The sequence below is a fragment of the Pipistrellus kuhlii genome, unplaced genomic scaffold, assembly GCF_014108245.1.
Source record: "Pipistrellus kuhlii isolate mPipKuh1 unplaced genomic scaffold, mPipKuh1.p scaffold_m20_p_8, whole genome shotgun sequence".
Lineage (NCBI taxonomy): Eukaryota > Metazoa > Chordata > Mammalia > Chiroptera > Vespertilionidae > Pipistrellus > Pipistrellus kuhlii.
Window position 1 is genome coordinate 33,290,226 of NW_023425584.1, and position 25,236 is coordinate 33,315,461.

The 25,236-nt window shown below is 43.4% G+C and overlaps 1 protein-coding gene across 16 annotated transcripts in view; it reads right to left on the reverse strand.

The window, feature by feature from the left end:
- The window catches only part of LOC118710749 (transformation/transcription domain associated protein), a 101,729-nt gene that overhangs the window by 29,693 nt on the left and 46,800 nt on the right, over nucleotides 1-25,236 (reverse strand). For all 16 annotated transcript variants that reach the window (XM_036423408.2, XM_036423401.2, XM_036423411.2 and 13 more), the window contains 19 exons: nucleotides 24,325-24,444; nucleotides 23,488-23,607; nucleotides 22,672-22,836; nucleotides 22,403-22,584; nucleotides 22,025-22,223; nucleotides 20,940-21,068; nucleotides 17,659-17,925; nucleotides 15,987-16,193; nucleotides 14,630-14,788; nucleotides 14,405-14,539; nucleotides 12,538-12,648; nucleotides 10,700-10,846; nucleotides 8,905-9,118; nucleotides 8,254-8,379; nucleotides 5,827-5,973; nucleotides 4,387-4,586; nucleotides 2,213-2,334; nucleotides 1,686-1,899; nucleotides 623-802 (listed from right to left, as the gene is read on the reverse strand). In XM_036423408.2, coding sequence (XP_036279301.1) covers nucleotides 623-802; nucleotides 1,686-1,899; nucleotides 2,213-2,334; nucleotides 4,387-4,586; nucleotides 5,827-5,973; nucleotides 8,254-8,379; nucleotides 8,905-9,118; nucleotides 10,700-10,846; nucleotides 12,538-12,648; nucleotides 14,405-14,539; nucleotides 14,630-14,788; nucleotides 15,987-16,193; nucleotides 17,659-17,925; nucleotides 20,940-21,068; nucleotides 22,025-22,223; nucleotides 22,403-22,584; nucleotides 22,672-22,836; nucleotides 23,488-23,607; nucleotides 24,325-24,444 — 3,144 coding nt within the window. The remainder of the gene's footprint in view (nucleotides 1-622; nucleotides 803-1,685; nucleotides 1,900-2,212; nucleotides 2,335-4,386; nucleotides 4,587-5,826; nucleotides 5,974-8,253; nucleotides 8,380-8,904; nucleotides 9,119-10,699; nucleotides 10,847-12,537; nucleotides 12,649-14,404; nucleotides 14,540-14,629; nucleotides 14,789-15,986; nucleotides 16,194-17,658; nucleotides 17,926-20,939; nucleotides 21,069-22,024; nucleotides 22,224-22,402; nucleotides 22,585-22,671; nucleotides 22,837-23,487; nucleotides 23,608-24,324; nucleotides 24,445-25,236) is intronic.

The window sequence follows — 25,236 nt, forward strand, 5'->3', positions numbered from 1 at the left end:
ATCTTATAAGCTTCGTTACATTTTTGGCAAGTAAAATTTTAGTTAATTTCCAGAAGTTTCCAACTATTAAAATAATCTTGAATTCTAAAATAAACATACAGAATAACTTGACCAGACCTATTTCCTTCTCTTTCTCTTTTTTTTAGTTGACACCATTTTGCATTCATAATTCAATTATAGAAAGCAAAATAAAGTACCAACAGTAAGAATAATAAAGATCATTAGGAGCACTGGCTGGGTAGCTCAGTTGGTTAGAGCGTCATCCTAATACACCGAGGTTGCAGGTTCAATCCCAGGTCAGAGCACATATAATAATCAACCAATGAATGCCTCAATAAGTGGAACAACAAATCAAGGTTTCTCTCTCTTTCTTTTCCCCTCCCCCCTACCACTCCATCTTAAGGAAAAAGAAGAAAAGAAAAAAAAAAATCAATGGAAAAAATATCCTCTGGTGAGGATTAGCAAAAAAAGAATTTTTTTTAACTTGAATCTAGGTATCACATTTAGAGCTTTTAAATTAACAGGTTTCAATTCACTGCTCTTGCCCTAAGGAAATCTAACCCGGATATAAAGTTGGAGAAATGGGCTGTGAAAAGAAGGCACCACGCAATCCAGACATTACCTCCTCTTTGGACTCGCTGTTCTCTCGCTCCCGAGGCTCCTGCTTGACATGTGTGACCATGGCAAAGGCTGCTCGATCGTGGCTGTCGGCCAGGTTGATGACATTGGTGATGGAAGGGAGCATCGCTCCTTGGCAGCTGGTACCAATGGGAGTGCTCTTCTCACACACGGCCAAGAGAAGCTAGAGGGTTTGAGGACAGAAGTAAACCTCAGGGGGCCTGTGGGACCACAGTCCCTTTCTAATCATCCTGACAAGCATGTCCATTCTGACTGCTCCTGACCCACGCACGACTCTGCTCTACACATCTCCCCAGCTTAGACAAAAAGTCTAACCTCGCTACACATTCCTCACTCAGGAGCTTCTAAGAAGAATGTATTTTTTTAAACCAAATAACCAAAAACATCTGACTTACCATCCACTAAAATGGTCTGGCTATTTTACACAGACCTTTATCCCCAGCACCCTGACTCCCCACAGAGGGATCAGAGCCCATGGCCTGGCCTGGAGGTCACACCTTCCTGCTTTAAGAATTAGGAGAGCTGCTGAAACCGGTTTGGCTCAATGGATAGAGCGTCAGTCTGTGGACTGAAAGGTCCCAGGTTCAATTCCGGTCAAGGGCATGTACATTGGTTGCGGGCACATCCCCAGTAGGGGGTGTGCAGGAGGCAGCTGGTGGATGACTCTCTCTCATCAACATTTCAAACTCTCTATTCCTCCCCCTTCCTCTCTGTAAAAAATCAATAAAATATATATTTTTTTAAATTAGGAGAACAGTTATAGCACATTCCATCTTCTAGAGCATATAGACAGAACTTACAACTTTTCTATTTAAGGGATAATGAATCTGTGGCTACAAACTAAGGAATATTATTCAACATTCTAATTAAAGCACTTAAAATCACCCCAAAAAAACCTCTGGATAAAAGTCTTTCAGTCTTTTTTTGTTCCTATTAGAGATTAAAAGTGGGGAGATTGAATGGGGGATTTGTATTCATCTTGGTGTATGTGAACGCTTCCTGGCTTCAATGCCCCAGCCAGAGGGAGTGAGCTGAGCTTTTCCTACCTCGATGCACTGCTTAATCCAAAAGTGGTTCCCCATAGCTTCCCAATTCTGGGAGCAGGTCACATAAAGCAGACGCTCGTAAACCCGGCGTTTCATGGAGTTGTCAAAAACCTCGGAAAACTTCGCCCTGGTGAGTGGCTGTGCACAACGCAGCCCGGAGAGAAAGGCAGGCTCGAGCTTCGCAGTCAGCTCACTGCCAGACAGGGTCTCGTCCCTGTAACCAAAAGAATAAATCTAAGATGAAAGAGCCATACCCAAAGGTGGATGCCTCAGCCGTAAGCAAACAAGTAGTACCAACTTCCCAAAATGCCTTTATGAAAAACGAGAGTATGCTACAAATCATCATAGGCTAATGCAGCATTTGTGCAAAATGTTCAGTAATGATGCCAAAATATGTTACTTGATTTAGAATTTAAACGAATTTATCTTGGGTGTAACAAAAAAATTAAAATGTCATGTAACGTTGCTTACTCAGAGAACACACTATAGATTGGTACACAAAATATTTGATAATTGCTGTAAATTACCTGTAGACATAGTTAACGAGGTCTAAGAACTGTGCATTTAACTCAAGATCTTCTGGAAAACGCTTTTCTATATAGGTCATCATTTTCACAAGCAAAATGGACTTCTCCCGGAGAGTAGGTGTCTGTATGGATTTTTTAAGACAAAAGGTCAATTACTTCTATCTGAGGGAAAACATGTCCAAAAGTACTTCAGCCATCTGCTCTACTACTTTTTAAGCTCCTACAATTTTGCCAAGTAATTTAAGACAGTCATTTATAAACAAAAAAAAAAGTTATGCTTGAAATCACGATGAGTGCCAATGTAATTTTCCTAGGAACTACAGGTCACTTTGGAGAGAGAGCAATTCAATTATAAAACCAATCAGAAGTTTGCAAGCATCCCAGGGTCCCTAACATCCAAAACGACCGCAGGCTTGACAGGCCAGAAGTCAGTCCTGGTTGCCGAGGCGACCCAGAACTGACTGCTACCGCTGGGGGCACAGTGAACCAGCACTGACTGCTGAGGGGGCTGCAGATCAGGCCGAGAGAGAGACCCGGAGAGAGAAGCAGCCTCCTTAGCAGCTGTTGATCAGCCGTTGCCTCTCTTTCTCTCCAGGCCTGGCCAGCAGCTGTGCCTCTTTTTTTCTCTCCAGGCCTCCAAGGGGGCTGTTGATCAGCCCCACCTCTCTGATCAGGCCTGGAAATGGGCCCAGAGACTCTGAGTAGCATAGAAACCAACCAATCAGAACCAAATCTAGATGAATTGTAAGGAGCCAATGGCTGCCTAGGAGGCAGAGCTCTGGATACTGACTGGCATAGAAACCAATCAGAACCAAATCTGGGTCAAGTGTGAGGAGCCAATGGCTGCCTAGGAGGTGGAGCTTTTGACACTGATTGGCATAGTAACCAACCAATCAGAACCTAATCTGGATGAACTGCGAAGGCAGAACCTAAGGTGGGGGCTGAGGAGAGGTTTTAAGGGCAACATGTTTGGTGTAAGGTAGGGGTGTCGAACTCAATCAGAGAAGGGGCCAAAATCTAAAATCCAGCCTAAATCGCGGGCCGAATGGTTTACTGAACAGTCATAAACTGTCATTGTGATGGAAACGCAGCGGAGTGCAGTGATGACAGCGTGGTGCGGGCCACATTGCGAGGCCTGGTGGGACGGATTTGGCCCGCGGGCCTTGTGTTTGAGACATGTGGTGTAAGGTGTAAGAAAGCAGTTCAATTTTTTAATGACTGGTTTGACAGTACAGTGCATATGGCTGGCTATCAGTCCAGATATAGAGATTATGTACGGTATTTTTGTCTTCCAAGAGCACCTCCTGCTGCAAAAAATCCCCCACCCCCCATTTAAGTAATCCTATCCTATATAATTTATCTATACTAATAAAATGGTAATATGCTAATTAGACCGGGTTGACTAGCCATCTTCCAGAGTCCAACTTCCTTCCAGACAAAGCCATAGTGGTGGGGGCCGAGGCAGATACAGTTAGGGGCAATCAGACAGGCAGAGGAGGGCCATTAGAGACGAGATCAGGCTGGCAGGGGAGGGCAGTTAGGGGCCATCAGGCAGGCAAGCAGAGGCAGTTAGGGGTAATCAGGCAGGCAGGCAGGGGAACAGGTAGGAGCCAGCGGTCCCAGATTGTGAAAAGGATGTCCAACTGCCAGTTTAGGCCCAATCCCACAGGCCAATATATAGGACTAGTGGCTTGGTGCATGAAATTTGTGCAAGGGGCGGGGGAGGGGGGTCCCCTCAGCCCAGTCTGCACCCTCTCCAATCCCTTGGGGCATGTCCGAGAGCAGATTTTGGCCCAATCCCACAGGCCAGGCCGAGGGACCCCACTGGTGCATGTATTCATGCACCAAGCCTCTAGTCATATATTAACTAATAATCTCTATTTTTTTCTTGGCTTATCTTTATCATCATACAAAGACTAAGTAAGGTTCATTTAACATTTTAACAAGTAAAACCACATTAAGATAAGTGACCAATTATCTTGTTTCTATTTAAAATCTGTTCAGCACAATGAGAAAAAAGATCTTTGAAAAGAGATACTGTGAATGCAAATACAGGAGAAAAAAGTTTTACCTGACTGAAAACTTCCAAAAGAAGAGCTGAGAAAGTGAGGCCTGAATTTTCTTTTACATGCAAAGGTCACCTAGCCAACTTGCAGCCCCTCTTCCCAGCTCACCTGATTGGCTGCCATTGGGGAATTATTTTTAACCCACTCTTCCACAATTTTAACCACAGCCCGGAGAATTTTCGCATCAAGTGATTTTTCAATGAGGGAGGTCAGGATGGCCTGAATAAAGTTCTTCCTCATCTCCAAGCTCATCACAGCCAGGCGTGTTTTCACCAGCTCCAGACTCAGCATCACCAGTTCACTAGTTCCTATTCATGTGGAGAAAGAATACAGCTCAACAATTTCTATAAGCATGCATCAACAGGCAACCACTCTGCACTACATGGGAAATTAATTCTGCTCACTTTTCCTAAAAATATTTTCTCCAGTCTCATCACTTTGTTGCTATTACACTGCCTTGCAAGGCGGCCCTGTTAGACACTCCCCCTGAGGAAGAAATGGTGGAGCGGTTGAAACCAGTGCAGGCAGCCCTGGGGTACAGGCAAGTCCCACAGTCACATCCCTAGCACTTGTGTTCCCAGCTGCATTGTGCAGCTGTGCCGACCAGCCCCCCACCAAACATGTCACCCAGATTTCTGGAGCCCACTCCTCAAGTCTACAACCTACAATGTAATTCAACATCAGATGTAACAACCCTAAGCAGTCTCTGCTTTACAACAAAACTGTTAGGTAATTCTCATTTAGTGGTGCAAGTTCCACATAAATGACCAATCATTTAAAAATTTCTTCAGCCCTTGCCAGTTTGGCTCAGTGGATAGAACGTCAGCCTGTGGACTGAAGAATCCCAAGTTTGATTCTAGTCAAGGGCACATATCACAGTTGCAGGCTCAATCCCTAGTCCTGGTTAGGGCTTGTGTGGGAGGCAACCCATCAAGGTATCTCTCTCACATAGATATTCCTCTGTCTCTCTCCGCACTTCCACTCTCTCTAAAAGTCAACAGGAAAATATCCTGGGGAGCAATTAAAAACAAATAAATAAATAAAAATTTCTTTACTCTCACACTCACAAATTTTAAAAGCAATTCATTTAAAAAATAAGTCTCATTTTGGTTTTAAATGAACCACTTAAACTCTTTGTTAAGAGCAACTAATAACGAATTGCCCGTGAACAGCAAGCATTAGTGTTCACTTTAAAATTCAATCACAGTCCCTTCGGTGTGGCTCAGTGGTTGAGTACTGAGCCATGAACCAAGAGTTCACCAACATGATTCCGAGTCAGGGCACATGCCCAGGTTGCAGGCTCAATCCCCAGTGGGGGAGCATGCAGGAAGCAGTCAATTGATGTTTCTATCTCTCTACCTCTCCTCCTCCTCCTTCCTCTTTCTTCTTCTAAGGGAGAGGGTTAGAGAGATAGAAACATCAATGGGGGGAAGAGGAGGAGGAGGAGGAGGAGGAGGAGGAGGAGGAGGAGGAGGAACATAAAATTCATTGACAAAGCCAGCACTGTTCAGTCTGAGGAAAAACTGGGGACCAAGTCAAGGGTGTCACCTGAGGTAGCCTCTGTGCTGCCGGAGGCTGCCTGCGGATTGAGGTGCTCTCGGACCATCTTCTGCAGGGAGCGCATGAAGACCGAGATAAGCCTGTCTATGTAGCTCGGGTTGTTGCTGCAGGCAGACTTGAGGATCATAAGGGTCCCTAAAAGGTAGAAATTCAGTGGGTTTATTTTTAGAAAAGTTTTTAAGAGTCTCATGCTCTACAGACTGAGCTAGCCAGGCACTCACTATTTTTAGAAAAGTTTTTAAAAGTAATTGTCAAAAGTATGCTAATCAAAGCCTATTAAAATGTGCTAAACAATAATGCTATATCAACAAAAGTATGAATTAATCCCAAATGTCAACATTATAAACATAGACTACATTTTGAAGTATTATATGTTCACTCTTAATTCTTAATTCATGAGCAACATCTCCAGGCATAAAACTGATTTTTTGTGCTTTAATAGAAACAGTCATCCTTCAGCTCTGCATTTAACTTTAGGCCTTGTATGGCCAAATAGCCTAAGTAAAAATTTTTGTCCCCTAATATGTTTGGGGAGGGAGAGGGATACTTCCTTTTTATCTAGACTATTTGGGCATGATATATGTTTTAGAATTCAATTTGAATTCTAAAAAACTGTTTAACATCAGACATGAACACTGAGTATGTGGGAAAAAATTTATTTCCCATACTGGCATTTTTATAAACATCTTCACACTGACCTACACATTAATTTAATGTTGTAATCATGGCTCACAACATAGAAAAGTAAAAGGGTATGTATTTGCCATTTAAAGTACAATCATCCCAGGTTTGGGTGATTTTAGGCTTGCTTTGTTAAAAGGCTGCTGGCTCTCACAGCAGCAGTAAACGGCTAGCCCATCTGATTCTTTGACAGGTAACCCATGACTCTGGAGGGAGACAATGACGAATACGGGGAGTGTGGTCTGGGTTTCCTGGTTGCCAGGCTCCTCTCCTGAGCTCACCAGTAATGGAGCCCTGGATCTAGCTAGCAGTGTGGCCGACTCCAACAGACCCACTCGCCCCAAGGCTGTCCCTGGCCTGCTGTCACCCCCACACAAACAGGGAGGCAGAGTCAACAGTGGTCAGCTCTTCTAAAAGAGAGTCCTTCGGAGAATTAACAAGGTGTGCATGCTATACTGCGATGCAAGTCAGGTTGCAAAGCAGGGTCTACTGTGTGATACCACTTTTTTAAAAGTCACAGAAGCATCCCTCGCTATCCAAATCTATCCAGTGCCAAAACAAAAATAGTAAACGTGAACAGCAAGGGATACGCCATTTTAACTAAATTTATCAGACTCCTGAATTTCATGTAGCAAGTAGGAAGAGTGTGGAAAGCAAGAAACTCAATTTAAAAAATCATGTAAACAGCCAAGACCAGTTTGGCTCAGTGAATAGAGCATCAGCCTGCGGACTGAAAGGTTCTGGGTTCGATTCTGATCAAGGGCATGTACCTTGGTTGCGGGCACATCCCCGGTAAGGGGTTTGCAGGAGGCAGCTAATCGATGTTTCTCTCTCATCAATGTTTCTAACTCTCTATCCCTCTCTCTTCCTTTCTGTAAAAAAAACAATAAAAATATATATATTTTTTTAAATCATGTAAACAGTTTACAAATGCAGACACAAGTATCTGCATAACAAGGGCTTTCTGTATATGTATTCCTATGTGTATGTATAGAAAAAGACATGCACTCCAAAAATGCTGTGTCGAGAGGCTCAGATTACTTTTATTTAGCTTTCCTTCATTTGTATTTTCAAAGTTTTATACAATGAATATATAATAAGGGAGAGAAAAAATTTTAACCCAAGGTTTAATCCTACTCACAGATGTGAGTTTAGCAAAACACACAGTATTTTTACACATTTGACTTCTGGGTATCTGGATGCCAATGTTATCCAGCTGCCCTGATCCAAGAAACCAACTTCCTTTTCACCTGGGGCAGCCAGAGCCTCACCAAGAAGCTGGGAAGGCGTTCTTGGCTTGTGAGTGGCTCACAGGTGACCACATAGTGAAAGGCAGAGACTCTACATCTTGGTATACTGTTTTAGCAGCATCTCTCTGCTGGTGTAAAATGGGGTCAGAAGTATCCATGCAACTTAGAGCAATTCCTCTCACAACAAACCCGCATCTCAGGAAGAGGCAGAAGAAACAAGGAAGCACTGGTGTTGGCTGGGGTAGGGGAGGTTTCACCTCAAAGACCAATGGGGACCATGGCCTGGTATGTGCCAGGCCACACACCAACACCACCCTCAAGGCCCCCAGACGGCCTGAGCCTTTCCCTTCCCACCAACACCACCCTCAAGGCCCCCCAGATGGCCTGAGCCTTTCCCTTCTAAGGAAAGCTTGTCCAGGAAGCACAAACAGAACAATGCCAAACTGGACCAGGGCTGGGAAAACCAAGCCTGGCACATACTCACCAAAGAGCTGGGAGGGGTTTGCGTTGGTGGCCTTCTCATAGTTGGTGAGTCCTTCATAGATGACCTTCCCTACGGCCGCATAGAGGCATTCCAGCTCTTCGTACTTGGAGGCCACACTGGACGTGCCTGAAACAGAAGCAAGAACCTGGGATCTGTGGTCTTGGTTCTTAGGCCTGTCCAGGCCCTGGGACGTTAATGTCCCTCACACTAAAGCTGAGCTTTAGTTATTCTGGCACCTGTGGCAACTTCTCTCCCACTGGTGCTCACTTCTGGGCAGGGTTCCTCTTTACAAAACCCTTTACAGGGTTCCAACTTTTATCTCACCTGAACTCACTCTAAATACACTTAACAGTATTTATTTTGTCAATTGTTCACCGTTTCACAAAAAAATTTCACCTAACTTCCCTTTAATACCTTATAGAATCAGCAGTACTCAGCTGATGAAGAACTGCATTTCTAAGGCAGATTAAAAATAGAATGCAGTGACTATTGCTGTTCTCATTTCCATTTTTTTAAAAAGGTTGAAAATATAAAGAACAGTGACATAATAAAATGCTCCATATAGTAATAACTGGAGGATGAGCCCTCTCCAATAACAAGCTTTGTGACCACCCATCTGCTCACAAAGGCACCCATGGGAAGGTGACATACTTGGCTCTGTTGGGAAAATGCTCATTAGGCGTGAAAGAAGGCTATGGACTGCTCGTAAGACTTTGGTGTTTCCACACGTCATACAGGCAGCGATTCCGCGCTGCAGGGGTTTGAAGCTACTGAGGATGGCTGGAGACTGGAGAACAGTGAGCAAGAAACTCAGCACTTCCAAACCCGTGCAAATATTTCCATAGTTAACTTGATTAGGCTGCTCCTGGAAAGGAAAACACAGGTTGCACACAGATGAAATACTCTAGTACAGTAAATTATAGTCAACCAAAATTTTAAAACTATGTGCTAGAAGTGTAGTAAAATATCACTAAAGAATGAACACATATATGTATAAAAACATGTGGCCATTCAGTATATATATAAAAAAAATAGAGGCCTGGTGCACAAAATTTGTCCCCTGCACCCTCTCCAATCTAGGACCCCCTCTGACATCCCTCACACAATTCAGGACTGCTGGCTCCTAACTGCTCGCCTGCCTGCCTGCCTGCCTGCCTGCCTGCCTGATTGCCCCTAACTACTTTTGCCTGCCAGCCTGATCACCCCCTCACCACTCCCCTGGCAGCCCAATCGCCCACAAATGCCCTCCCCTGGTTGCCCGATCGCTCACAACTGCCCTCCCCTGCCTCAACCCTCCTCCTCCGCCAGGACTCGCCTCCTCCACGCCATGTGGCGGAACCCCTAGGCCTCACCACGCTGAGTGCTGAGCGGCCACCAGGCCCCACCTCCGCTGTGCATGTGGCCATCGTGCGACAGCATAGCACGAGGGTGTCACACGAAGGGCATGATGCCACCTAGCTTTTTATTATATAGGATTTATTATTATTATTATTATTATTATTATTATTATTGATTTCAGAGAGGAAGGGAGAGGGCGAGAGATAGAAACATCGAAGTTGAGAGAGAATCATTGATCAGCTGCCTACTGCACGCCCCTACTGGGAATTGAGCCCACATCTCAGGCATGTGCCTTTGACCAGAATCAAACCCGGGATCTTTCAGTCCACAAGCCAACACTCAATCCATTGAGCCAAACCAGCTAGGGCAGGAGTCATTTCTTTGTTACCTGACTATACAGTGCTCACTAACAAATTCTATGTCCACCTACTTTAAAAATTCAAGTTACTTTAAAGGCTGTTTCATAAATCAATTTAAAATGTTTATTTCAAGCTAGCCAGTATGTCAATTTAAAAAATGAGACTTCACAAGACAAGAGGACTATTATGTTTTCAAAAGTAACTGTACTTGGTGCTGAGGGAGGTGGTGGGAGCTAAAGTTTTAAAACCATTTTCTGGAAGTGAAATTCCCTCATTAGCACTATGAAAATTATCAAAATAAAACCTCATTTTAAAGGCCAGAAGGGGGAGCCCTCAAGCACTATGCTACCACTCCTCAATTATAGACCCCCCAATAGGAATTGTCAAATGCAGATCTCAACAGGGAAAGAAAAAAAAGCACACCTTTCTTGCCTGGCAACTTGGCCAACAAGAATTAATCACCATCTCCTCCAACCCAACAGACTTTTGTTCAAAATAATCCCTCTCGTTTCCTTCTTTTTCTCTAGAAAGTAAAGTTCCTCTCCTTTGCTTGTCAGACTTGCCCTATAGTTTTTGCTATAACTTGCAATTCCTCTGTTATTCTCTGGTAAAACAACTATTTTATTTTTAAGGTTAACAGTAGCCAGCAGACAAAGTGGAAGGGGCCACAACTGGACAAAGGAATGAAAGATTCAGTTTTGGTGTCCCAGCCCCAAGCCCAAGCAATAGCAACAGATCCCCGCACTTACCACACTCATCAGCAGTTTGTCGAACCACTGCAGTTTGAGCTCAGACTTGGACCACATGTCCGGTCGCAAGGCAGTTTTCAGGAGGGTCACACACCGGCGAGAAAGCACCTCCCCAGGAGACCCAGCAGTGTTGGTGTTGTCATTAACCTGGAAATTCATTAATTCAAGTCCACATTTCACTACATACATGTTTAGTCATTCTTGTGACACTGCTTCTTGCCCATACCCCATGCCCTTGCATCCCAGATGTCTACCTCACAGCCTCCTCTTCTCCTATCTGACTCAACTCAGCCCTCTTGGCTGCAGGGACCCTTCCCTGCAGGACCTCCCTCTCAGTTGCATTGGGCCAGGGGTTATTTGCAACCGTTTATGTGATTGATTGATTGATTGATTGATTAGTGTCAAGAGGCTCCCTGAGGGCAAGGATCCATGTTCCTCCCTTCTGGATTTCTAAGCTATGCCTAGCACATTGCAACAGGCAAGAATGCAGTGATTGAATAATTCAGTACATCAATTTTCAACTGGTGTGCCACAAGAATTTTTTTAAATATGTTTTTATTCATTTCAGAGAAAGGAAGAGGGAGAGAGATAGAAATATCAATGATGAGAGAGAATCATCTATGGGCTACCTCCTGTACCTCCCCTGCTGGGGATCATGCCCAGAAACCAGACATGTGCCTTGACGGGGAATCAAACCATGACTTCCTGATTCATGGGTGGACACTCAACCATTGAACCACACCAGCCAGGCAAGAATCTTTAAAACATGCAATATCTGACTACTTAGTAAGGAGCACTAAATTGTTCTATTAGACTGTCAAATAAAAATATGACAACAGCCAACACAACAACAGCCATCGGAGCAACTAAATCAAAATTATACCTAATTTGTCAGATTGGCAAAAAAAAAATATTTGTTGGTGTGCCACAGAATTTCAATGATTATTTTATGTGTGCCATGATATGAAAAAGGTTGAAAATCACTGGTTTAGTAGGTTCCTTTCAGTACTACTGATCTCAATAGTCAATAATAGTATTGCAAGACAAATATTTTGTTAATAGTTATAAAAATGCAAGATTACCAAATTTTAAAAAACGTAGAAAAATTTCATTTGCAATGTTTGTTTGAAATATAAAAATGAAGTTTCAGAAACAGATCCACTAATACTCCATGAAAACTGATATTTCTGAGTGGTAAATAAATGCTTTCATTTATTTTTTGTATATTTTATCTATTAATTTTTTGGGGGGCGTGGGGGGGAAAAAGAGAGAGAAGAGACAGGAGAGAGGAAAGAGGAGGGAGAGAGAGAGAGAGAGAGGGCATCTATGTGTTGCTCCACCTATTTATGCATTCATTGGTTGCTTCTTGTATACTATGTCCTGACTAGAGTTTGAACCTTCAACCATTGAGTATCAGGAGGACGCTCTAATCACCTGTGCTACCCATCCAAGGTGTAAAAGCATTTAAATTACTAAATGTCGTGTTGGACTTTCCCAACACCTTTATGAGCTATGTAACTTGAAAGTTAAAATAATTTGCCCAAGATCATTGAACTAATGCCACAAATCCATTAATTATTTGACATACCATTATATTATCACTGCTAAAAGAAAAAATATTTCTTAAATATCATATGAATTTAAGACAAGGCAGACTTCAGAATTATCAGCATGTTATGAAATCTGATATGAAAGTGACAGTCTACATGTCAGACCTGGTTTGTCCCTCCCTCCCTCCCTCCCTCCCTTCCACTAAACTGTCACAGAGAACATTCTATAATTGACCAAGTAGACTCTGTTCTGAAAAATCCTTCATATAAGACATTCAGAACCCGCACCTGACAAGCCACTCGGATGAGGAAGTTCACCACGGTGTCTGTGTGCTGTTTATCAATTGGCTTGGCAAGAAGGGAGTCCGCTCCAGGCAGCGACTGGCTCCTCCCAAACACCTACAACGATAGGAAGAGCCGCTCAACAATGCATTCCAAGGTACAGCACCAGCCTGTGCAGCCCAATAACAGGGAACAGATGCCATTCTGGGTAGATGGGCACCAGAGGCAGGTTGTAAACAAAGTAGCCACCAAGTAAGTAATGGGTCATTTGCAAGACTGGAAGGGAGTGTGGTCCAGGAAGTGAAAGGATGCTATCAAGGTACCTCTCAGGCTGAAAACGCCAGCCATGGGAAGAGAGGACTGAGCCAGCGAGAGGTAACGGAGTCCTAGCGAGCACAGAACTGGCGTTTCTGAGGTGGAGGAAAGGTCTGTGACCTAGTGCAGGGCATGAAGGCCATCAGAAGGGCCTGGTCATGAGGCACTGAAAGCCAGCGTCAAGAGAAAGGATTGTTGAGGGAAAAGGCAGCCTGCATTTTTTTAAGTGTTTATTTGAAATTACTATAACAGTCACAAGAAGTAACAAAGACAGTACAGAGGTGCCATGTACCCTTCATCCAGCTTCCCCTAACTTGAATTTTGAAAAGAGTGTTTTTTGGTTCTCTGCTCTGTTTAAAGTGTAATGAAGAGAAATAAAAGTGAAAGGTCTGAGAGGAACTGGGGGGCCGTTTCAGTAATCTCAGTGAGAAGGGACCAGGCATCTGCTCACACCACCATGGTGGTACAGAATTGAGGAGAAGGTGGGGTATTCATGGCTGGGCTGCCAGGACTTGCTCTTGACCAGTCATGTGGAGAGAAGGAAATGGACAGATTGCAGATATTTCCAAGTTTCTAATCTGAATACAGGGGGAATGCAGGGCCACATACTCCAGAGAAAGAGGGAGAGTTCATACCCACAGGGCTCTTTTGATACCCAGCTGCCCACCAAACAAAATAGGACATGCTATCTTTTCTAAAGCTGAATGCACCACGGGTGCATGTCCTCAATCTATTTTACTGATCCAAAGAGTTTCCCTTGATGCCTTTCTGCAAGTAATCTTATATAATAAAAGGGTAATATGCAAATTGACAATCACTCCAACCCACAAGATGACCGCCCACATGTGGACACAAGATGACCACCACAAGATGGCCAGCAGGGGAGGGCAGTTGGGGGCAATCAGGCCTGCAGGGAGGGCAGTTGGGGGTGACCAGGCCTAAAGGAAAGGGCAGTTGGGGGGGGGGGGGGTTGACCAGGACTGCAGGGGAGGACAGTTAGGGGCAAGCAGGTCGGCAACGGAGGGCAGTTAGGGGTGACCAAACCAGCAGGGGAGGGCATTTAGGGGTGAGATAAGGCCATCAGGAAGGGCAGTTGGGAGCAAGATTAGGCCAACAGGGGAGGGCAGTTGGGGGCAACCAGGCAGGCAGACAAGTGGTTGGGAGCCAGCAGTGCTGGATTGTGAGAGGGATGTCCGACTGCCAATTTAGGCCCCGATAACTCTTAAGGGATCCCAGATTGGAGAGGGTGCAGGCTTGGCTAAGGGACATGCCCCCAGCCCGTCCACAAATTTCATGTGCCGGGCCTGTAGTTAACTAGTGCATGAAATTAGTGCGTGTCCCTCAGCACTAATGATATTAAGTGGCACAAAGAAAATTGCATCTGGTAATTTTCGGTAGCATGTCATTGGATTTCTCTTTGTTGGGGGCAGCCTTTCTCTCTGGCACTGTGCTGGGCACTTAGTCCACACTCAGAGTCTGTTGAGTAAGTGACCACACTCCCACAAGGAAGCACAGGACCTATAAAAGGAAGCACACTCGGGGTGTGCAATGATCTTACTGCGCTGATTGCTCCTGTGGCCGTCCTAAAGCGTTTCACTTCCTGGGCGGAATCCACCGATAGGCCTCTTTTAATGGAAGATGACACAGAGTTGACTCCTTCTCCACTGGAATTTGGATCCATATCTGAATCCGGCTTAAAAAAACACACACATTTGACTTTAGATTTTGCAGGGAAGCGTAAGGAATACAATCAAGAATGACACACGAGGGCTAACATCTTTACCTGCTGGTCCTTGATCCTCTGGAGCTCCCACTTGATGACAACTTCTGACAGGTCCACAGCCAGCCTTCTCTGCTCAATGGTGACACTGGGTGTGAAGCCCAACCTCTGCATGGCACTGACCATGTGCTGTACCAAGTGGTGCCGCACGGGGTAGTACACCTGTGAGCACAGGGCTAGGGTCACACCGGAGACGTTGTACTGTGACCCCACACACACAAACACATATGCACATGCACATATATACACATACAACCTGCCTGGGTCTCAAAATACTCACATAAGCCAACCATAGCTTTAGTGAGGAAATGCTCATTACCTGGTGTGTGTGTTTATCACTTCCCCTGGCTCTGGTTGAGTCCCATACAATAGTGTAATTCAGTGATTTAGTACCATCTTTAAAAAATGTTGAAACACTCACCCGGCTAGTGTCGCTCAGTGGTTGAGTGTTAACCTATGAAGCAGGAAGTCACAATTGGATTCCCGGTCAGGGCACATGCCCAGGGTGCAGGCTTAATCCCCAGTAGAGGACATGCAGGAAGCAGCCAATTGATGTTTCTCTCATCAATATTTCTATCACTCTCTCCCTCTCCCTACCTCTCTAAAATCAATAAAAATATGTATTTTTTAAGTGTTTGTTACCAACTTTATCTGAAGGTATATAGTACAGCACTGACAAACATATAGGTACAATCAAGTCTGCGCTGCCCCACACACTGTGGGGCTAAGGAAGACACAGTCCTTCCAAAGGCTAGAAACAGTCCCAGATAATTAGTTATGAAAAACACTTTTTTTTTTTTTTTAATGCTGAAACACTGAGTTCTCTTTAGGTAGACAAGCTAGTTACCTATATCAAACTTAACACTTGCTATCATAACAGTTTAGCCTTGCCAAGAAGCAACTTCCCAATTTAAAAGCTATAACAGCTTTCAGCTCACTACTACTAAACCCTTCACCTCTACCCAAATCTACAAAAATTGTGTAAATCCAACAAAGTGGGCAATTGAGCTACATAAAGGAAACACCAGCAACAATAACATTTTTAGCCACGTTACCAAAATCTAGAGTTAATGATGACTCCTCCCAAAGTAACAATTCATGTGTATCCACTGTTAAATGAGAGTAATTACAAGAAAAATGCAATCTAGGCAGAAATACACCTAACACATTCTCTAAACTATAGCAATTTCCATGTTGAAAAGCCATGCACATACACACATATACACACTAATCAATGGATCTGAAATAACTTTACTGAAAAACTAACCCCCTAATTACTGCAGAAACTGAAAAATGGGCAAAATGTTAAAGCAAACGCCTGGATGTGCATCTGCTATCAGTCTGCAGCCCTTTCGTGTACCTTAAAATGCTGCACTATCAAATGCAAGATATGAACCAGCTGAGGAACCGTGTGCCCCTCCTCCACAATGATCTTCCTTGTCCAGTGGGTCAGCATCTGGTGCCCATCCTCCATTCGGGCTGGCACTGCCGGAGTCAAGATGGCCATCGCTTGTCTGACAATTGCTCGAGCTTCCATTGCATGGGCCTTGAGAAGACTGTGAAAAACCTAAAACGGGAGAGAAGTTCTTACCTTAGAAGAAATGAAGGCTTTAAACAATCTTGAATTGAATTAGAACCAAGGCATGTTTTTTTAAAAAAATTCCTCTGAGCTCTCTTATTGGGAAACAACATAGTTGCATTCTCCTTCATTCAGTTTTGATCAATGAATACATTCATTGTAATATTGATCGAGCACCTACTAGGTGCCCATGCCTGGCTAGGGTGGAATATTCCAAGAGAATAAGACCTAGCTCCCTGCGGACATCAATATCTACCATAACTTGTGGGAAGTCAGCCATTTCACTCTGGTCACAGAATTAAAAAGATGGAGTGAAAGGGGCCACGATCAGAGGTAAAACAGATAAAGTGAGCAGTGAAGTGCTTATGTCAGGGGAACACCAAGACCACCCAATAGTACTGAGTGAGGGTGAAGGGACAGGAAATCCACAGGACTTGCCAATGCCTCCATGCTGGGCAGAACGAGAGGGTGTCACAGATGGCCCTCAGGTCTCCGGCTAGGAAACTGGGGGAGAGCAGTGCCAATTACCCACATTTATATCTCAAGTGCATGTGAAAGGAGATGTCTAAGAGGCCACTGGCATTATTGGGGCCTGGGGTTTAATTCCACAGACATTCACAAGAGGTGGTAGTCAGAGAAAAACAAAGAATGACCTCACAGAATAGGACAAGAGCAACTGCTTACCAAATGCTTAAAGGGAAAGACAGGCTGAGCACTCGAGTCTATTATTACATTGAATTCTTACACAGAGACAGTAACCAACTCACTCAGAGTCATGGAACTCCTTAGTGAAGAAACAACTCAAATCCAGGTCTATCTGACATCAAAGCCTAAATCACTGAGGGGCTCAGTTCAAGATCATCAGCATAATGGAGGGCTTATACAATGAGGGTTCAAAAGTACCCACTGTCTATAGTTTGCTATAGAATGGGGTGGGGTCCTTGACCACAACATTTTCTTTCTTTTTTTGAAAGGGAGAGTGAGAGACAGAAACATCAATGATGAGAATCACTGACTGGGTGCCGCCTGCACGCCCAGCAACCTGGGCATGTGGCCTTGATCAGAATCAAACCTAGGACCCTTTGGTCCAAAGGCTGACGTTCCACCCACTGAGCCAAACTGGCTAGGGCCACCAAAACATTTTCAATGGAACAAAGAATTGAAAGCCAGAATGCAATAGGTGAGGAGCATGAGTTGGACAAAGGAGACATTTTGTTGTTTTAAAAGCAAGGCTGCAGAAGAACTCGAGCAGAGCAATAACAGGGGAGGAAGGAGAGAATAAATAGTCATGGGAGATTTCTCAGTGTGTAAGAGATGGCAGAGATGAGCATTACTAAATGGCATTGCGAGAAGTGAACAGAAGAGGAGAGGTCACAATGGTATAGGAGCAGTGTGTACAAGCATGGAAATGCATCCAATTGTTGGGCAGACATGAGGGAGCCACGCAAAGTACCTGCAGGACAATTTTCTTATGTATTGCAAATTTGGCAATAATGTGTGCCAGCAGTAAGTGCCCACTGTATTTGCAAGCTGGGTCTACACAGGCCTTGGAGAGCAGGCAGGGCCAGGCGAAGGTCATCAGGCGGCGCAGCTTGCTGTTGCGGTTCTTGTTGTTGTCGTGGATGTGGTGGGGGGCGTGCTCCACCAGCAGCGTGGCATACTGCAGGAGGTAAATCCTCAGCGAGTCCAGCATGTCCGCCTGCTTCTCTGGGTCCAGCACCTGTGGGAAAGGCAAGCAAAAGGAATTCCTTTCTGGTTTTGAACTGTGTTACCTACTAAGGGTCATACACGTTTAAACTTTAAAACACACACACACGTACTTACATTTATCTATATTATTAAGTTTTCCAATGAGGAACCCAATAATGACATATCAAGTTTCCTTTAACACATATGGATTAGAAATTCACTGAATTTTATTTCAACCTGCAAAAAAGGGGCAGGCTCACAGTCAGAATGCAGTGGGGAAAGTGGCTTGATGTGGGAAAGAACTTCCTCTTTGATACGAGGTGAGTTAGGACTGCGTTTCTTAATTTCCAGTAGTTGCTTTTTTTTTTTTTTTTTTTTTCTGGTCAACTACTATATTAGGATCAAAAATGTTATCTGGAAAAAAATCTCTATTTTTTTTTTTTTAAATTGTTATGGTTTTCTATGTAATCAAGTATCTGATAGATTTTTGTGTGTGTTTCATGGATATAAGGAAAACAATGTACACTCTTTAAGGAATATTCTGCGTGTCTCTATTGAATCAAGTATTGTAACTGCACTATCCAATTCAGCTAAATAGCCTTAACTACTTTGTGTCTACAGAAACATCTAAAAGACTGAAATCTTCCATCACTGTGTCTTCATTCGGGTCCCTATCGGCCCCTAAGACTTCCTTCCCCGGAATTCACTGCAGTCCCTCCCCCAGGGCTCCCGCCTGCCCAGGGCCACTTATCCTCGGCCAACATTCGGAATCTCAACTCCTCCTTGTGCCGAGTCAGTAGGGAGACCAAAAATAATCCCCTGGGCTCAGCTGGGATTACCCTGGGAGGGTGGAAGTGGAGTCAAAATAGCAGGAAGAGACAAACACTACCTAAAGACCAATAACCTGCCAATAGGAACAACAGTCCACTCTACCTGGACCCCCCCCCCCATTGGAACAGGCAACAGAATGAGTAAAAAAACTGTATCCTTCCATAGAGCATTAATGTGCATATGGTGCACTGCAGCCCTGGAATGGCTATCACTCCTGCACTCCCAACAAATAGCCCACATACAAAACAGTCAATCTAACACCCTCATGCAAACATGAAGTTTAAAGGCCTACCCTGCAGAGGACAGCCCAGGCTTCCTGAAAATAACACACAGAACAGGCATTTCTCAAAGAAATATTAAATTCCAAAAATCTCTTTAGGGAAAACTATAAACACTATTATAAAAATGTAGACCTTAAAGCCTAAGCTAAGTTCTGATATCATCCTGCCTCAAAGATGTTTCATTAAATTGGCAATGAAGGGTCACAGCAGCAACTGTATCCAACCTTAATATTCTCACTGGCTTTTATAGAGTCCTTTGCAAATCTTAAGATGTGCAAAAAAAACAACAACATTAAAACTTGCTGGGCCAGCATAGCTCAGAGGTTGAATGTCAACCTATGAACCAGGAGGTCAGGGTTTGATTCCCAGTCAGTGCACGTGGCAGGGTCTCCGGCTTGATCCCCAGTAGGGGGCCTGCAGGAGGCAGACTATTGATAATTCTCTCTTACCATTAATGTTTGTCTCTCTCTCCCTCTCCTTTCCTCTCTGAAATAAATAAGAATATATATGTATTTTTTAATCAAAACTCTACTGACCAGCAATAAGGGTTTTTATAAAATTACTTTGAGATCTAATTTTTCATTGAGATACATTGTTTCTTACTGGAATTTATTAATGTAGAAAAAAATAGTTCGTTTGTTCCAAATGAAGCTGCCTTAAAAAATTCACTAATAAGAATCATAATACATGAAGGCTGGGGCTCGGGGGCGGGGGCAGGCTGGGAGAGGACAATGGGGAAAAGAGGGGCACATATGTAATATTTTCAACAATAAGGAATTTTTTTAATAAAGAATTATAAGTGTCCACCCTCTACCCCATGGTTTCACTTTTCCCAATATCAGTTACCCACAGTTCACTGTGGTTCAAAAATATTAAATGGAAAATTCCAGAAATAATTCATAAATTTAAACTGTGCGCCCTTCTGAGTAGCATGACAAAAATCTCTTGCCAGCCTGTTCCATCCCGTCCAAGACATTAATCATCCCTTTGTCCACACTATATACACTCCCCGCCCATTTCACTTAGCAGCCATCTGGTTATCAGATCAGCTGGTTATCATATCAGAGTATCCCAGTCCTATGTTCAGGTAACCCTTATTTACTTAACAATGGTCTCAATGTGCAAGGGTAGTGATGCTGGCAACCTGGATATGCCAAAGAGAAGCAGTAAAGTACTTCCTTTAGGTGAAAAGGTAAAAATTCCCAACTTAATAAGGAAAGAAAAAAAATTATATGCTAAAAGGTTGCTAAGATCTTCAGAAAGAACAGAGTTCTGTGAAACTGTGAAGAAGTAAAAAGAAACTCATGCTAGTTTTGCTGTTATACATCATGCAAAAGTTTCAGCCAGTGTGTGTGATAAGTACTTATTTAGATGGAAAAGGCATTAAATTTGTGGGTAGAAGATATGAACAGAAAATGTGTTGTTCCAGAAAGCACTGAGCCTATACGAAGACTTCTGCCCCTGAAATGACACCAGGCCATTTACTCCAATTAAGGATTGTGATTATACAGATCAGGACTAGATCTCACATCATCACGAGAAGAAGGGTAAACAGTACAATAAGATACTTTGAGAGAGAGATCAGACTCACATAATTTTTATTATAGCATAGTTATAATTATTGTATTGTTATTGTTAATCTCTTACTATGCCTAATTTATAAATTAAACTTTACCACAGGCATGTATATACAGGGTTCAGTACTATTTGCGGTTTCAGGCATCAAATACTGGGGGCTTAGAACTTATCCCTCCATGAATAAATAATGTTCTGCTATAAACTAATGGAATAAGGAAAAATAAAAGCCTTAGGAAAATAAGCTTATTTCAATGAACGCATCACGCACGTGTTATGTGTATACACACACAAACACGTACACACACACTCATCTGCCAAGTTCCTTTTCAAGTCAATATACTGCTAGTCAGGTCACCTTGGTTATAAACACACTGGTGATGCTTTCTGGATTATCGCCTTCTGGATTGGGAGGTCCTAAGAGCTGCTCTCCTTCTCCCTTCTCAAAGCTGTATAAGAAAGCAGGATTCAAGATATGCTGCAGAACCTACAAAAAAAAATTTACAGTAATGGAAAAGGAAAACAAAGCCATGTTCTTTAATTTCTTCAATACAGTGGGCAGGCCCACCAGTTTGGTCATATTATAACCCATAAAATTAGAACTCAATCAAGGTTACAACTGATAATCTTATTTTTCAAACAGTCAATTGGAAAGGTAGGTTTAAAAACTTGAAAAGAGAATGTCAGTTTGTTTTACTTTTCTCACTTCAAACAAGTCATTTTCTAAAACCAAGGTAACCACACCTAAAACCCGTATTATTTTAACTAACTAGAGGACTGGTGGAGTGGGGTCCCTCAACCTGGCCTGCGGGATGGGGTCAAACCAGCTCTCCGACATCCCCCGAAGGGTCCTGGATTGGGAGAGTGCAGGTCAGGCTGAAGGACCCCACTGGTGCACTCGGGCAAAGGGAGAAACTTGGGAGACTGGCCAGCTGGGGAGGGACCGTGGGAGGGTGTGTCCAGCTATCTCACTCAGTCCGGAGACCCCAGCAGCAAGCTTACCTACTTGTCAGAGCATCTTCCCCCTGGTGGTCAGTGCACATCATAGCAACTGGTCGACCAGTCAACTGTCTAGGCCCTGGTGGTCACTGTGCGTCACAGCAAGCAGTTGAGCGGTCTTAGCATATCATTAGTATATTATGCTTTGATTAGTTGAACAGCTGACCAGTCGACCGGAGACTTAGCATATTAGGCTTTTATTATAGAATATCACCCCAATAAATTCAATTTTAAAAAGGTAAAAGTAATGAAACTAACAAACTTCTTTCCAACACCAGTTCACTGTTGAATCTATCTTATGTTTCTCAACAATGGCATTTTCCTCATAATAGTCCAGACTACTATTCAAGTGTCAACAGAGACATAGAACACAAATACTGTCCTTGGTTCCCCAGTAAATTAGCTCAAAACCCATGGCTTCTACTATGTAACAGTGGGACTCACCTTGGCTTTCAGTTCATCTCCAAAGTTGGGGTCACTGAAATCCACAAAGTGAAAAAACAGGGCACGTTTTTGAGCAATGCTATAATTTTTGGGAATTTCTTCCTCCATATACTCTTTTAAGAATGTCATGTTGCAGAGAAAACGACCAGTAAAGGCTCGGAGCAGCTGGAACAGCAATTCTATGTCTCCATAATTCCTTCTGAAGGGTCGGATAAGAACATAGGTTAAATTGTGAAAAACTTCCTAACTTGTTTTAAACAGCTAAGTCATAAACCATTCTCTATACCAATGACCCACAGCTATACACAAAAGTCTTTACTAAGACTGCTTATTGGATAAATCAAGTCACTTGATGTAAAGCAGTACATGTGCACCCACTTGCAATAATTCAGCAGACAATAGGCCAGCAGCTTGGGCTCCTTCCAGTTTGTGGCAGCCATGTTCTCCTTCCGGTGTCTTTCTTGAAAGGTTTCACTGATCCACACGCGTCTCAGCTGGCTCACCAGAGAATGCTGATTGGCCAGCCAGGAGTCATTGTTTTTAACTATAATACTTATGATCTGTCAAAGAAGAGACAATTAGGGGACTGGCAGGGTTCTCTGTGTTTCAACTTTTAAGATTTCAGGTGTCTAATGAAGAGACACTACCTTGATAGCCTGAAACTGAAGATCCAGGCGCATTGTGCTGGTGCTGGGCGAGCCGGGGCGCACGGCGGTCTGAGCACCGCCGGGCAGCAGCAGGGTGATGAACCTGTTGGGGTTAGCTGCCAGCACATCTCGCAGAGGCCTGGCATCTTTGTGTTTTAGAAAACTCTAAAAACAAAATAAAACAAGCTGTTTTAAGCTAAAAAAAATCACAAAAGACTGGGGTATTAACTATAAGGTTCTTTCTAAGTCTTTCTAGGCAGGCTGAAAAAACAACACTTTTTTTAAAAAGTACTTTTTGGTGCGAGCTCTCCCTCCCAGGAGCACACTGTGAGCCTTTCCCCTCCCGCAGGCATGCATTTCCTAAACTTACATCCAATGGAGAAGAGGTCACAGCAGTTCATCCCAGGCAAACACCAACCTTGTCCCTCAGCACCCCTGTTCTCTGACTTCTTAGCAAGCCAAAGCAGCCCAGGCCAGGCTAATTTCCCCACCTAGTCCCCCTCCTACTGCTTCTTCCATCCTAGACCCTTGCTTGTCTCACTGTCCCCAGCTTTAATAAATGTACTCTAAAAAAATGTTTAATGCTTTTTAACCGGTAATCACACTTTATGATTCTGATTCTGATAATCCTAGCAGCTCATTCATTTGTTACCCCCACCAAAATCTACAGAGAGGGATTCCTTGGGCTCTTTATATACACACAGTGATGTTTCTAATATTCAAATGTATTAGAAAAAAAGCCTGACATTGAACAGTGAGATATAAATTTCAGATTCAGAGAGGCACTGGCAAGAATCCAGCTCCTCGCACTTTTACCATGAACATTCTGCTCCACTGAGGGTCATTCAATGTTGCCTCCATCATGAACAGCTCCACCGTCTGGGAAGGATGGCGAGTCAGGAACTTGATCAGAGGCTCTCTGAAGGGACTGCCAGCCTAGAAAACACATGATAAAGACATCTTCTCAGGGCTTGAGGTTTCTGTTGGTCTACCAACCTAACATGGTAGGAGTATACATTTCCTTTCTTTCTTTCTTCCTTTCTTTCTTTCTTTTTTTTTGGGGGGGTGGGGGGGGAGGAATAAAGATAGAAACGTGGATTTGTTGTTTCACTCATACATACATTCATTGGTTGATTCTTTATATATATATATATTATTGATTTTTTTTTTTTTTTTTTTTTTTTTTTTTTTGTAGAGAGGAAGAGAGAGGAATAGAGAATTAGAAACATCGATGAGAGAGAATCATCGACCAGCTGCCTCTTGCACACCCCCTACTGGGGATGTGCCCATAACCAAGGTACATGCCCTTGACCGGAATCAAGCCTGGGACCTTCAAGTCCGCAGGCTGACACTCTATGCACTGAGCCAAACCGGTTTTGGCCATTGGTTGATTCTTATATGTGCCCTGATGGGGGACTGAACCCACAACCCTGGTGTATTGGAATGACACTCTAACCAACTGAGCTGGCAGCTAGGGCTGGAAGTATACATTTCTCCCCCTTGTAACTGTTTATATGCTAACAACCATAGCAAATAGTAATATCTAACATCTTTATATTTTTAAGATTAATCTATCTAAAATATAACAAAGTGAAAATATTGTAAGCAACAGATGGAGGAAGAATCAGAATTAATCCTATATCTGACCATTACCTCAATCAGCATAGCCCGTTCTGTTTTCATCACAACCTCTAACAAAGGCTTGACCAGAGTTTGAGGTGCAGCTGGGATCAGATGAAAAAGGTTTATAATTGCTGAACAAATTTTCATTTCCTAATGAAGAAAATCAGAAATTACAAAATAGGCCAATTGATTTGACAAGCTAGAAATATCAAAATTACTATAGACCATACTATGGTCTAATTGCATTTGCAAGGCTAGCCACCAGAAGCAAAGAATTGACATGTAAAAAAGCACAACTTACCAATCCCACAGTATAGCTGTAGCCGAAGGAAACTAACTGCCCTTGGCTTTCATATTTCATCTCGAGGAGACGGGGGAGAAAGGGGGGGAGGGAGGGGGGCGCTGACTGTGCACATGGCGTGACTGGGCTGTCTGTCTCTCACGCTCTGACAAGTGTTAGAAGTGGCCTGATGGTTGCCGAGGCCCCTCATGGAGGAGGGGTGACCATGCCTGTGGCTGTGAGTGGTAGGATTCCCTCAGTTTGCTGTGGCATCATGGGGTCTTCCCAATGTACTAAGCTCTGAAGGCAGACTTATTTTGCTCTCAAAACTTAGCACAAAGTCCTCAAAAAATTCTTCAGTATTTTCTCTGGAAATCAAATATCAATGTAAATAAATAACTGGCTATGGCACTAATTATTTGTCAACCAGGCATAAAATAAAGCTGACAACTGCTTTCATTGAATCTTATTGAAAAATGGCCGATTACTGAGTGTCAATCCAACTCTCCCTTATCATTTTCAGTTCCCCCAATTTCGTGTCTGCAATCCTAGGGAAATCCCCATGAGCACAGAAGGGAAGACTCCCTGATGCACCACCCTGCATGGTGTGCAATAGGTTGTCCATTACTCTAAACACAGTAAAATGGGGATGATAAATACTA